General features: G+C 37.2%; 1 protein-coding gene across 1 annotated transcript in view; it reads right to left on the reverse strand.

The window, feature by feature from the left end:
* E23 (Early gene at 23) overlaps positions 1-12,855 on the reverse strand; it is a 104,481-nt gene extending 91,626 nt beyond the window's left edge. Inside the window, exons 1-2 of the mRNA XM_066402213.1 lie at positions 12,654-12,855; positions 8,925-9,063 (exon numbers count right to left, since the gene is read on the reverse strand). Of these exons, the coding sequence (XP_066258310.1) occupies positions 8,925-9,046 (122 nt within the window). The 5' untranslated portion in view covers positions 9,047-9,063; positions 12,654-12,855. The remainder of the gene's footprint in view (positions 1-8,924; positions 9,064-12,653) is intronic.
* Positions 12,856-15,282: the final 2,427 nt, after the last annotated feature.

Genomic DNA, 15,282 nt, shown 5'->3' on the forward strand with positions numbered 1-15,282 from the left:
CTACATAAATCAGCTGGCAATGCTACAAAAAGTATCACACTTACAATTTATGAACGTACCCCCCTTTACAACACCAACAATAAATTAAAATTTACTACTGTTTACACACCGTTTTTGTAAGCGTGGTCAATTAATTAATTTGAAACGGGCAATTAAAATTATAAAGCTTTATTCAATAATTGAGACCACTAATTAATAATAAAAACTAGGTTCAGTAAGAATAATAATAATAATTAAGTTGTTTGTATACTTGTGGGGGAAGAAAGTTTATTGCTCTCGGACGGTAGGTAATTTCGCTGCCGCTCAGCTAGCGAGCGATTCTTGTGAAGTGGTTTGAGTTTTTATTATAATAAAAAAGATAGATGAAACGCACTATAAAAGAAAACGTGCTGTCTGGGACACAGGAAACTAGCAAAGCGTGTATAAAAGCACTCACTTGAATTGTTTTGTATTCCACGGCCGGTGCACGCAGTTTAAAAAAAAATAATTATGAAGCATTAATATTGATGACTGAAAGAAAAACGCGTTGCTCTTATCTCTGTGTGAAATCAATCGTTTCTGCACCTCGTCAATGATGGCCAATCCCAAGGTTGCCTTCACCACATTTGCACCCAAACTGCCAATACCTTCTGACCCATTTAAACGGAATTAAATCCTCGAAAGAAATAAACCACATACATAAGTACTTTCTCCATTAACGACGGTAAAAACCCCAACGAATCCTGCCGCGTGATGACCACCATTGCGTAAAATCTATCGATGCGACTTTTACCCAGTGGTCAAGAGAAAAATCGTGTCGCAATATGGGGAAACCGTTGGGTTCCAAGACGGGGCCGGATGTGCTCGAAACGACCCGTAGGTGGACCTGGTGAACGGAACCCACCAAGATGACGCCGAGTACCAGAGATGCAATAATGACCTCCTTCTGCACGAGAAGAATCGAAATGCAGACTTGAAAAACGGGGCGTGTCGATAAATTAATGTGCATTCTGTTGTGTGATACTTCAAGTGCTATTAGGATTTGGAGGAGACAATTTAAAGCTTGTTATAAATAAACGGGGTTATGCTAAATATGTTTCACCATTAAGAGGTTGCATTTTTTAATGAGGACCTTCTGGGAGTACCAGCAATGCGGAGTTCCTTTTAAGGAGCTCTGCCTAAATGCGTTTCATACTCAAAACTCAGAACTTTTTAATTCGGATTCATCATCTCTTATCATTATGTTTTCATGTGTTCCCACATGTGCAATTTCCAGGGGTTTTGTCAGGCAGAATCACCGGGTACTGTTGAATCAACAATTAGCGTTGTCTTGGTTTATCATACTCCACTGTAACTATGAACAGTGAATAGGAAGATATCTGAAAATCTCAAGCTGATTAAAGGGAAAACAAAATCTTCTGCAGGAACTCGGAGGAGTAGTAGTTCCTGGCAGCCAATAGCATCATCCACATGAAGGGAAAACATATAAAACCATCGCTAGAATGGGAAAGAAATTCTTCCGAAATTGTATTCAAAAAGCTGGGAAATGCTAGCCCGTTATTTGCGATACATAAGTTGCATTGTTTCCTAATCCTTTGAAGTGCATTAAAGGTGTAAATATTGAAAATTGAATTTACACACTCAATAGTTGTTTTATGTGTTTATGTCTATCGCTTATAGTTACCGAGATTTCCAATATAAACATAGAAATTTACCCATTCTATAACTGTACAGTCAGATTAGTTTGGGTTAGTTTGGTTACTTCGTTTGTTAAATTGAACGGTGTTTTCATTTTATCTTCACTAAAAATCGTTGTTCGTGAAAAATGTTTCGCATTACAATCAACATCATCAATATTAAATGTGTTGTAATATGACAGCATTTTATAAAAGCACTTATCCAGTAATTTTAAAGTGCTTTTTAATTATGTTTTAAATTGAGAATTTTAAATCCAAAATGAGCCATCAATAACTCATAAACTAAATTCCCGATGATATCTGAAATATCTAACCAAATTTTAAAACAATTAAAATATTTATAAACATTAATCCGTTAAATTTAAGGGCAATTCGAGGACAAATCTCCTTTTCATTTTAAATTATTATTTTAGGAGCACCAAAAAAAACAAAAATACGAATTTTTTTTAATATGAGTCCTCAACTCATTTGCAGGTTTAAAATTTATGAATGCACATTTCACAGTTCTAAAACGGTGCTATTTTTCTAAGAAGAAATATTGGGGAGCTGAGAAATTCATCAGGAACTTAATTTGCACTATTTCCAAGTTAACAGGAACTTTATACATCCAATAAACTTAGCTAAACATTAAGAATTTAGACGTAACTACTATAACATATGCATAAGTGCAATCAGCACTTACTAGGTAAAAAAGCTTATTAGATAACTCACGTTATTTAAAGTTTCACTATTATTTGTCTCGCGTTTGCTAAGCTCAGTTTATACCAGGGATAAGTGAAAATGTTTCGTCTGAAGTAAAACAATCGAATCAAGAAAGTTCTAACTGGAATTGGCTGATTCCCTAATTTAAATATCAGATTAATCTCGTAAATCACAGACTAAGAGACTTTCTAGAAATTATGCACGTCGTCAATGAATATTTGAATGAACATGAATTTTTTTCCCTGAAAGAAACTCCATAGGATGGTAAGGAAGTGAAAAGTTCTTATGACCTACTGAACGACAATTTTAAACATGTTTGTTGATTTTAATAGTCCAAGAGGAGGAAATTCCTAGCTATATTTAGTTATCCCCCATAGAGTCATTGAACCACATTGAGAGATTGGACTTGTTTGAACTTTTTGAAGGCGAACACCATTTTACGTGTATTCTGATAGGTCAGGTACCCAAGTTATAATACAATCTCATGCTGATAATGAGTCAATATGAGGTTTTCAAATGATCCTCTTAATCCACTCTAGTTAGAAACATTTTTAAGTATTCTTATTGTCTTTATTTCTACTATATTTTATTCAGTTTAGTCTATTCTTCTTGGACGCTCTCCTACTGCCATATATCGCTTCTGCTGTTCCACACAAAACCGAATATATTTCCACGGTCCGTAATATCATTAATGGATTGTTTGCAGGTACTTCCAATAGCATGTGGCGGCAGAACAAATAAATCCAACTTCTTAACACTCACTCGCATCAACTTCCTTCTGTTTGTAACTGTTATCAAGTTCATAATTTTCGTTAGTGATATTAATCAATAGTTAGATACTTATCTCTCCAAGTATTTATTCAACTGATTAGTTCCTTCTCACTCCATCTTTTTAGTTATCAGGATATTCGCAAATCTACAGTGGTTTCTTTTATAGAGAAGCCATTTCGAACATTTGCGCTGTATGTGTAGGTAGCACTCTGTATATTGCACTACGCTTTTGTCTGAATCTCAAAGCTCTACACCCCGTGGAGTCTGAATCTGTATAGGGATCCAACCCACAACACTGTCTGATCACGAAATAATGTAGATGGTTGGTTTTGATCCCTTAACCGCAACGTGAAAAAGCTTCATGTTCTCTCAAAGCGGTAAAAAAACGGAAGAATCATTGTGAGTGTATATGTGGAAGGCGATGAGAAAAATAGGAATGGACAACTCTTCAAAATTGTAATGTGTGTCATAAATTCGCATTCCAAAGAAAAAGCACATTGAGGTGCGTTTTAGCGTAAAATAGTTCATCCTGTAGCATTATCATCATACCAAATCATTCTTAGTAACCTTGACCGTGACTCCGAAGTGACATATAAATAAGCTACTGCAACCGTAAAAATAGAAAGGAACGAGACGTTCACTCGCATCACCCAAAATTCGATTAACACTCAAAACAATTAAACCCATTTATTTGTCATTAGGCGCCACACACAGAAAACAGCGACTAATACCCAAGCAATAATACCCGATAATGCAAAGTACTACCACCGGTACTGCTAACCGTAACACATCGTATCAAAAACGCATTATATCCAAAACAAGAAAAACCACATATTTATGTTGTAATGCGAATAGCCGCCCCCCAGACCCTGCCCTCCAAGCTGCCCTCAAACAAACGTCTCCCCATCTCCAAACTGCATCTCACGAGTGCATCCAGCAGCAGCAGCAGCTCCTGCTGCTTGCCGTTATTTCGGTGCAGCGGCTCCGTAGCGATGTATGCCAGCGGGGTCAGAGAGGGGGGACTTGGGGGGTCATTGACCACTGAAAGTGAAAAGAGAGGTTCGGCAAGGATACGCTTGCCGAGAGACGGTGCGGTGTTGACAAACTTACGCGTTTTGGTTTAAGGTTAGTATTTGGCTTGGTTTTAAGCAAGTAAAATAGTAAAGATGGTATTACAACAGTATAAATGGCACAGAATAATGGCACAAAATAAGAAAATAATTTTCCGAAAAAGACACCCCCCCCCCCCCCCCTCCCTCCCACACATACACACGCACACAAAGAGTTTTGATACTGAAGTAGTTCAGGAATGACTACGCCACTGTATGGGGTGTTAATTCATTATGTAGACAAATTGTAAGGGGTGAAACACATTTAGAATAAAAAGTTCATATTAACATGGGTTCGCAATGGCTAAGTTCTCGCGATATTTATGAGGGTATACAAATTTAAATTTAAATTTCGTTTTTTGATTATATTTTGGGACGATAACGCGACATTCTGACAAAGTTTTACATACCGGGAAAGTTGACAATGCGTTAGTCTTAATACTTAATAAGTAATGGCGTTTCTTTTCGTACATATCTTCGTATATCAGAGAAAATCTTCATCTTACATAAACATGCGATTCGGTTTTGAGACTCATAAAACTGAATTAACGAAAACCTCTGATAAAATTGGTTCAAAATCTTTCAGAACGACGAATGTTAATGTGAAATAAAAGAACGTTAAGCGCATCTTACATCATAACGTACACATGAACATGACTTAATTTTAAATCATCTAATTAAAAGCGTTTTTCTCAATTTTGAAGCAACGGCAGGCAGATTTACTGTCATATGTCCTCAAATCCAACAAATCAACACCTAACAAATAGCGTTGGGTTTCTTTTACGTTAGTGTCACTTTAGTGAATTCATGAGCACTATCGTAAATCAAAACTATCTCAGATACCTTGAGAATGTTAATAATTCTTACTTATTTTTAAGTTGAAAGTCTTCCAGAGATTTGTGGCCTAGTGGGCGTCCACCAGTTGGCCACGCTTTCGACCAGCTCTGTTTTACTTCAATTTCCAGACTCTGGCAAATGTCCTTCAGAGCGCAAGTCGCGTGTTTAAACCGGCTCTACCCAAAATTAACACATTCATGTTCAATGATCTTATTAGCGAGCTCAGGCAGAAAAAATAAACCCAACAGTTCAGTTTTCCGCAATTACATGTAGGTATGTAGTAAATTTCTTTAGAGTGTATCGCGTGATTGGACGGGCTTTTTAAATAACGATTTTGTTAACGGCTCATGACATTTTCCAACAATTAACAATGTTCGCTAATCTCGAAACGTCATGCAACCAGACACGAAAACACAATTCCATCGTCTGGCCTAAATTACGCAGTTTTTAACAGTACTTGCCGTTAATTTTTTGAGGACGGCCGTAAATATATCTTGAGGCTTGAGGCACGATTACAACTTCTGCGAGTACATGAAGTAACAGCTGATGTGCATTAGCGTCACAGTCTATGCGACTAAGAAATAAATAATGGTATTGAGGTAGACTCTCGGGAAGAGAGAAAGCCGAGAAATGGTGATGCTAGTAAAAACGTAATTCTCGGAATAAGTTCTTGGGTAGATCCTGAAAATCTGTTTTTAACTCGTGGTAGGTGTGGGCAGCATAAGTCACGTAAGAATTCTAATTGTATTTTCTGAGATGAAACAGCCCACAATTGGGAAAAAGATCCATGAAAGAAGCTCGGGAAAAGTCGACTTCAAACTTCCTGTAGAGACAAATAAGGAGACTCTGAAAAGTTGTACTTTTATACCCACTTTTTCAAGCTCTATAGAACGAATCATAAATCAAATAGCACATCCTCAAACAACACCTTCGTCCCTCTGGAAAGGTGTGCTTTCTCCCAAGATTTTTTTCGGCGAACATTTGACTCTTTTGAGTAAGTCGATTTGACCGACATTACTGGGAAAAAATCGACGCGTCTAGTTCAGCACGTTTGTTCAGTTTGTTCGTACATACGTATATTGTTGTTTTTGCATATAAGGGGAGACGGTGTGCGTTTAGATGACGCCACCGCTTTAACAAACAAGTGCCTGTTAAATTGTAAAAAATTGCCTGCTAAATGATAAGTCGAATGTCGGTCAAATGGAAAACGATATTGATATAGAATATTCTGGACTCGTATCAGTAGGTCGGCGAAATTGCGGAATCGCTAAATCGCCGATCGACCGTTTGGAACCTGCCAACGGCCAACCAGGCCAGTGCCAAAATGTGCCATGCTTCACTTCAGGAAGCTTCTAATTACTGAGAAACCTGAAGGTCAGGGGTGTGACTCTGAGTGTGAGTTCTGTTATGAATCTACGGTCCCGGTCCTGTAGTCGTATTATGTTCACTGTCGGAGACCCCATTTAAAATGACAGGAAATGTCGCGTCAACAATGAACATACGATCTTTCAATCTGAGGTTTGAGTTAGGAAATTACGGACTCTCGACCTCGACTACCAATCGGCTCGATTGGGAGTTGAGACTTGACAATTTATTCTGGTAGGCACCTCCCAGGACGGGATTTGAGAATTTTTAGATAGTACCTAAGCCTACCTAACTACACCTCGCTACAGATTGCGATGATATACGATTCACAATCAAATAATAGTCCATAATAATAACTGAATATTCGTTAAGAATATTCATAGAATGTCGTTTTACTTTTTCATTTTGAAAAATGCAGAATATTCTGTAAACATTCGTAGATGACTACAGATTTTCTTTAAACTTGTGGAGACATTTAGCGCAGACTATTGTCAGATTATTCTATAATTATTTAGCGCAATCTAGGACTCTTTCTAGAGTCTAACAAATTTTATTGAAAAGTTCCGGAATTAGCTGACGATCTTCGATGCATGTTTTAGAAATACTGAAGAGGCTTCAAGCAGAACCTTAAGAAACTAGTAGTAGGTGTGATAAAACTCAATGACTTGAAATAGACTATTGCATTGATGCCAATTGCATTTTTCCCACAGTTTTGAATATTTTGATTCCCTCAAATAAGATTATTAAAGTTACGCAAATTTCTTCGAATTCTCAGTTACAAATTTCCCCCTTATAAACAAAGACTCTAGATCAGATTAATGGAGACCTGAGTTCCAAATAAAGTTTTTAAATAATTGAGTTCGATTAGTCGCTATAAAAACCTAAGAATGGAAACATAGTGTCGGTAATGCTTCTTAGCGCCGGATCACGCGACTTCGTGTCCACAGCCATCATAAATTTGTATGTTGTGTGTCATACTTTAAAAATTGTGCGTGTCCCGAAATTTATGCAGATGTGAACGGTTTGTTACACGCAAAATGCATACAAATTTCGAGATAAAATTTGGGCCGCTGACCTTTGGGCCAAATTTCCAAACACAATACAGATCTTTAATATTGCGAGTGGGTGCGATCCCAAAAGAAGAATTACGACTCTGACGAGCATCCACTGCTTATGAGCGCGTTTGGCTCGGCTTCATTTTATCATGTATCTAACAACATCTGCTCAAACTACTTTTACTAGTCGTGTATAAATTGTGACAGAAATTTATGTTAAGCTAACAGCCCGATGGCTATTAATGGAACCCTAGTAAAATTTTAATTATTGTCAAAGGTAACGTGCACGTAAAGGCACTTTATTTGTATTTGCCGCAATACTATTTACCTCACCTCTATTCAAATATTTCTAAAGCAGACATGCATAACCTAGATTCGATCGACACTCACGAGGCATCAAGCCAACAGATCTGAGGCATCAATTTTCATTCTGATTGGTTCAACAAGAACCTTTTGAAATTCTAAATCGTTGGCTTCCGGCCGATGGTTTCGTTTGCCACATACAAGAGTAACGTGCGACGGCCATGACCGTCCTCAAATAATCAAATGAACAAATTAACTTGCAGTTAAGCTCATTCTGAATACGGAATTTCAAAAAAATCCTTTTCTTTGTAAAGGGTAATCTTCTTATTGATGGGTTTAAGTGGGGTATTGTTTGAAACTCCAATGGGAAGGTGAAGGTACTTTGGGTACGTGGGCGAGAACTAAAATTGACTAAATTTAATGATGGTCGAAGCAGTCAATCATTTTTCAAACTAAAGCTCAATGAACAAGCCTCCAGATTGCCGCGAAAAAAAAAACAATCTCCGGTAGCAATTTCTTGCTAGCAAAAACACGGATACCTGATACTCGAAATCAAACACTAGGTGAGTGCCATTCTTGTTAATTTCTACACATATAATATAAACGTATTTGTATACATATGAAATGATAAAGTCCGTTGACCCAAAATTACATGTGTGTCACTCAATCGCAGTAACGCGACCAAAGGCAGGAGCGGACTCGAATAAAGTCGCCAGCTTAATTCGATGTAGTGGCAGCGATTTAATCAGTTAATTAGGTTGGAAATTGAGGTAATGAAAGAGATGTTGTCCCGTGAATGCACCGACGACACTACTTAAATTCAAGAGGAAAAGTGGCTCGATTAAAAAAACCATTACGAGCGATATAACGTGATGTGTCATGTTGCCAGGTTATGAATGAACATTACACATTTAAATAAAATGAGCATGAAAACGCGTTGTTGCAGAATAATGAAATATAATTAAAGAACTATGCATTGTGAAAGTATTAAAAACAGGTAATATACTTAAGCAAACATCGCCTCGGGCTTGGTGCAGGTCGTCAATATTTTGGATATTCAAATCCGAATCGATCAGAAACGTAAAGAGATTTCGACCATAACTCACCTGTGATTTGGAACAGCATTTGATCGGCCCATATTGGGCCCCTGGGGCCTCTTTTCGTCTTTATTTGGCAGGCGTAAGTAATCTTGGTCTCCGAGAAGGAACAGATCCTTGGAGATGATCATGGCCGCGGCTGCCTGGCCTAAAACATGCAAAGCAATTATCGATTCTTTTCCCCACATCATTAAAACTGTAAACAATAACAAACTGTACTTTACAGGAACAGAATATTTTCCTTGGATCGATTACGCCTTTTCCATTCATGCGTAATTAAAGTTTTCGAGCCCAAATCTGGAGGCAAATCACTAGGAACTATCAGATTTTAAACATCAAGAATCAAGGATGGTATGGACAAATTGGAGGGAAGCTTTAGATGAGCGCTAGAACTGGGACTAAATAAAGTTTTTTCATCCCCCGCATTGCAACCTCCACGATTACAAGAACAACAAGAAAAAATCGGTATGCCATGGAATTAAAAATTTTGTTTGGACCCAAATTTTGTTCAACTAGTTCTAACATTTCACGAGGCAGTTGAGAATTCCCATACTTTTTGGACGAATTGTGTAAATAAAAGTCGATTCTGGTTTTCGTTTATTCAGTTTGATGTAGATTTGTGATTTTAAATTTCGTTAGATGTTATATCCCAACCTACTTCAATTTTGAAGCTTTCCAGGCAAACGATATATCTGGGTCATATCCTTTTACATTATAATAAAACGTGGGTGTGAAAACAAACGCTTTTTTGCCAAACATGCGAAAAAAGTACTACTTTCCACAAGCATTGCAAAACGCTACATTTTATCTATTCATATTATCAAAATTTAGGAAACGGACCGTTCCAATGGAAAGACATCAAAACAGATGTAGATGACGATTCTACGTATTACAGCAGAAGCAGAGATTACGAATTATTTTCTGTCTTTGATTAATAAGTTAATGTTTTTATCCTCTGATGTAATTGATGATATATTCGCACAACTTTATTATCCATATTTATCTCATCGGCGTTTTACGTTCCGTCATGTTCGGTAAATTTTCAAAATCCCTTATACGAGTATTTCTTTAAAACTGGGCAATTAAAACTGTTCGTGGGCATGATTCGTAGAGAAAACAACATTAATGATAAATTTTGTTAAAAAAAAATGCATCCCTATAGCGCTCCTTCACCTCTTAAGAGTTCTAATTATCCTCGCAATCACCGTTAAAACATTTTTACGAACCATAAGCTCTGGTTACTGCTTTCGTAAATGGAGAACATGCCAGTTTGTCTGCAGTTTTCTCTTGAGGATAAATCTGATTAAATTTATTCTTGGATGTATCCTTCAGGGTATTCTAAGGAGTAGTCATTATTTTAGGCTTTAAAGGCCAAATGATTGAAGTGTATCCCTGATTAAAAACGATACACTCATTTGAAAAAGATAAAGAACAGTTTTTTATATGCGTACAATACTTAGACGTTGGAGTTCAAGTTAGGGAATAGTGAATTCGGGAGTATATCCATTTGTTACTAATTATCTGCATCTATGATTTTACTGATTATAACTTAATCTTCTCGCGTTAGCGTCCTATTCAATAGCCTATTAGATTTTAAGGTCAAGAAAATTATAGAAAAAAACATGTGGAATAATAACATGAGTAATTTTTTTGGATATACATTTTGAAAACCTACAAGAACTTCGAGAAGATTCTCATGAAATCCACCACCTAACAATAACTCATGACCTAAACAATGGGCGTAGTTGGCCTCTACTCATAAGGTTATTAGAGATAAGTAGGTATTTCATTCAAGAGTTTATTGCTAGGTTCCTACCTATCATCATTTTGTATTATCAATAGAGGCGATTGCCATTCAAAAGCATCTTTTAATTTCGAATCAATCATCTCTAACCAATCTGAACTACCTCCTTGTAAGTAGTATTAAATTCTTTAGTCCAAGTTGTTTTTTACTTTTAAACCTTGATAAAGCATTATTTAGGCTAGACCACAAAGGAGAGGATTTTTTAAATGTTTTCGTATTCTGCAAGTGGATTTAGTAACATTTTTAGTAAGACCTTAAACCGTTGGTAATTTGAAGTGAATCACTATAAAACCATGAAAAATTCTGTGAAACTCTGTTGCACTTAACGTATAACAGCCCTTTGACAGTCCAGCCACTAATCAACGTCACAATCGGTCCTTAATTGCATTGAGAAGTTGGTTACAAAGGGCAAAAGTAAGGAACCAGATTCTGAATTGATAATATGAATGAAATGAAGGTCAAATTTTATAAATTAATTATTTAATTGAATATACATATTTTCAAAGTAAATGACTGTGGCTTTATGCAAATTTAAATTCAACTTTGGGAGTGGACAAGACGCGTCTTCTAAATATAAAAATACCTACGCGCAAAAAGTAACAGTTTAATAACTCTATTATCATTGAAATTCTTCGCTAGTGCGAGAGATTTCTTTCTTGTCTGAAGCTCTTAAAACATTTCTGACTTTTTTGCATTTTTCATACTTTTGAGTTTAGAGAATATCTACGTATAACCAACTATATGATTAATTATTTTAGTTTAGTTTCGAATTATTTGCCGAAATCTTATAATATTCCTTATTACAACCATTTGATTCTCTTCGAATGTTTAGTCTACTGGCAGGTCTTCGATCTGCTGTTTAGAACTTTGAAGCCGTACCTTGACTTGTTCTTGTGGTCACTTAAAAGGTACATTTAAATATTCTATAATGATATATTATGTTGGTGCCTATTACCCTGTTTATTGGTGTTTGAAACCGTACATGTATGGGAATTTCTCTCAGTACTAGGATCATAAAATTTATGTTATCTTTGAAGTTTCATAGTTAAAATTGTGACGTAATCGTCGATATTTGGACAAAATATCCACGAAATCGTGGAAATTGATATTTTGTGGTTCATCCAATGAGGTCTAAATTCTTAATCCAGTAAAAGTTAATAAAGTTAGATCCTAGGTTTCTCGATTGTAACCATTCCTTACTTTTTATCTACATATAAACTTTTGTGTTCCATATTATTTCTGCGATTTCGCATTATGATTTTTTTTCCGAATTCAATGCTCCACTTCCGTCTTCAATTCATCTATCCACCTCTAAGTAATCAGCTGGCCAAATTACATTAACATCTAAAGCAGCGTTCTCAACATTTTCTGTATTGAAAAGAGTATTTGAAAAGTAATTCGTTTAAATATTTCAGGTAGTTTTTCACTTCTATGTAGCCATTATTTGTGGAAACTTTTAAGTGTGAATAATTCACCACTCCTACCGTCTGGATTCTAAGGCGACACTGAAAACTTTTGAGACTTCATTTATTACCACAATAAAAGTTTGTACTTTTCAAAAACTTTGAGGCTTTGAAAAACATTTGGAGTCCGAAGCAACAATACACTTCCCAACACCGGCAATTTTCCTATTAATCTTCGCGTCTAGCTGAAGCTCAGGAAGATTTGCATCAAGTTGGTCGGTGCGCACATATGTTATTTTTTTAAATTTCAAGTCTCAAGGCATATTCGACCAGTGATCCAACTGGTTCCTTTAGCAACTTTCTATTCTAAAGAACTTATATCACGTTCTCACTTTTCCTCGCATTGGCAATTCTCAATTTCGAACATTCAATTCAACCCGGCAAACAATCGAAAATTTTCCAAAAATAACCATCAGCAAGGTTCAGTGAACCAACTAGACCCCACCGGTCCACCCCCGGGGACCAACTTACCGGCCTAATAGTGATGTCACTTATCCTGTCACTTGTTGATAGCACTGCGCTTAATATACGTCAGTTCTAAATGCACTGCATGCCGAAAGGGCACAACGACCGTTTATCCAATCGACCCGTCAGACGGGCGCGCAAACACTGCCGTACGCCCGATATCAAAACGCACTTGTCGCAAACTTTGCGGCGATGTTGCCGACGTTCCTTACGGATTTGTCCGAGGATACTGTCGGATCTCGGATCAGACTGTCAGACACAGATTGAGGAAAGACCGAGAAGGGAGGGTACTGATTACACCTTCTGCTGACTAATCAGACTAACACTAATCCACTGTGCTCGGAAATGGTAAATCTGACGCAGTGTGCGATTATTGCAAATAATCCTCTACCCTGTAGGATTGGTCAGGAATTTTGGTTACCATTAAGGATGGGGAGAGAAGCACTTGCCCCGTCCGCAGTTGTCTTCGTAGGCTTGTGCGCACATCAGTCTCTTGATTATCATATATACGATGACCTCATGACATGAAAATATAATTTTATTCCAACAGAAATCGTATCACTATAATTGGGGATTGGGCGATCGTTGTTAAACCATAGAAAGCTTTTTGTATGAGCACTTTCTAGTTGGCGTATGTTTTCATTATTTTTCCGTTGTTTTCCATTATGTGCTGAAAGTAGCACTTTTCCGCACGCAAAGTAGGATGACAAGTGTCAGTGTCAAAGATGTTTGCAATCAACAGAGAAATTCGCAGTGAAATGGCTACTGCGCACACGTTAATTTTTACCGCACGCCATTATTTAATTGGACTTACGGAAAAAAATAAAAAAAATAATGTAAATAAAAATAGCGTGCCTAACATACGCGAAAGCGCCTTTACCGCACTCGATAGCTCACAGAACCCCGCGTCGCGTCGTTCAGTGTGCAACTGCAATCGGCGTGCGGGTAATTATCACTTTCTGCACTTTGCTAGGCAAATAACGATTTTAAATCCTTCATCTCGTTGGGAAGCACCTTTAGCTGTTCAAAGAATTGTCTGGGCATGTGAAAATGCAGAGCATTCTCCAAAAAAATTTCCAGATATTTAATCGTTCTCTCTTAAGGACCACAGGCACCGAATCGTCACGAAACGATCGACGCGACTAGGCCCACTCGACAGTTTTTGCCACCTCGATAATTATGCCGAGAGGATTCGACTAGTCCGAGCCGACTTAACCGATTCAATGCTCGGCGCGGCAATTAATTTAATGCCGCGCATAGCAAAACATTCCTACAATGCCGAATCGCGCCGGTCAATCTCAGTCGCTTAAGAGCGTGCGCTTCTTAAGTATCCCCAGCATCCAGAATCCTCTACGATTCCTAAGAGACGCGAATCCCCTACTAACCACTAACCCGAACCTGTTAATAAACTAGTCACTTTTCCCATATTGAAACTGTTAAGGTTCAGTAAAAATTATTGCTCGTCACTGATAAATAAATCTATCGTCCTCAGAGCGAGACCCTTCTGCTGAGCTGAAGTTTAACTCAGCCTCCAAGGGCTTACTGCATTATAATTTTCCCGTGGCCCTCTTCAGAAGTATACTTACCTAATACAGCGTTGAGAAGATGATTTATATAGATTCTATCAGTACCCTCGCTGAGGCTCTCCAATTGACTCCATCCCACTAGTATGGATATTAGCCTTCTCGGTTCTAGACCCAACAAGAGAAAGAGTTCTGATTTCAAATTCAACTCACTCCCACACCACATAGACAATGATAGTCATTATAGTAACTACCTAAGACCTATTCCATTACCTTACATTCAAAAAACACTTTTAGATTATTTCAACAACCTGATTCTTTCCTCCAAACGTTCCACTAATGGAGGTTCATATACCACTTTAGTAATACAGGGTACCTTATCAGTGCCACTTTTATCGGCAAAAGTCAAAACATTAAGGTCACCAGGATAGGAGTAAACTTGGAGAACAAAATAGGTATTAGTATGATTATTCCAAGAAAGTCCAACCGTCGTCCCACAGCTTCGTTATATTAATTAATGTAAGTGAGACTAACCTGAACTAACCTGAATGGTATTTTTATATCTTTCTTAATTACTTGTACTTGTCTCGGCTTCCAATGCTACTTTTGAAGAGTTTTGAGATTCACACCGGGCGCTGGTACCCTAAAAATATTTATTTAATTTCATTTTATTCGTGGTGTCAAAATGGAATTGTGTACTATATTTAATTAACGATAAGAATCCTTTTCCCTTAAATTTCTCTTTAAATCTACAAATTCATAATTGGCATCTTTCCAATTATTGTGACTTCGTATTTCAGTCGCCTCGTTCGGCACCTGAATGGCCGTTTCAAACTGCAGACGTCTGCTGAACCATTTGCGACCCTCGGGAAGAGCTGTCTCTATGTTCTTCCAACATATTATGGAGTTATGCCAATTTGAATTTATTTCCTCCCAATTCGACGAAGGCGTTGAAAACTGGCACTATATTGAACTCCTGGAAAGTGTTGAGAACATTATATTCTACAGGGTGTCACAAATTGCAACTGCAACATATTAACACGCATTCTACATGGAAAAATGACACTAGCTTACTATATGCATTATATTCAAAAAATTTCTCGTTAAAGAAA

This window comes from Euwallacea similis, chromosome 25 (assembly GCF_039881205.1).
Source record: "Euwallacea similis isolate ESF13 chromosome 25, ESF131.1, whole genome shotgun sequence".
Classification (NCBI taxonomy): Eukaryota; Metazoa; Arthropoda; class Insecta; order Coleoptera; family Curculionidae; genus Euwallacea; species Euwallacea similis.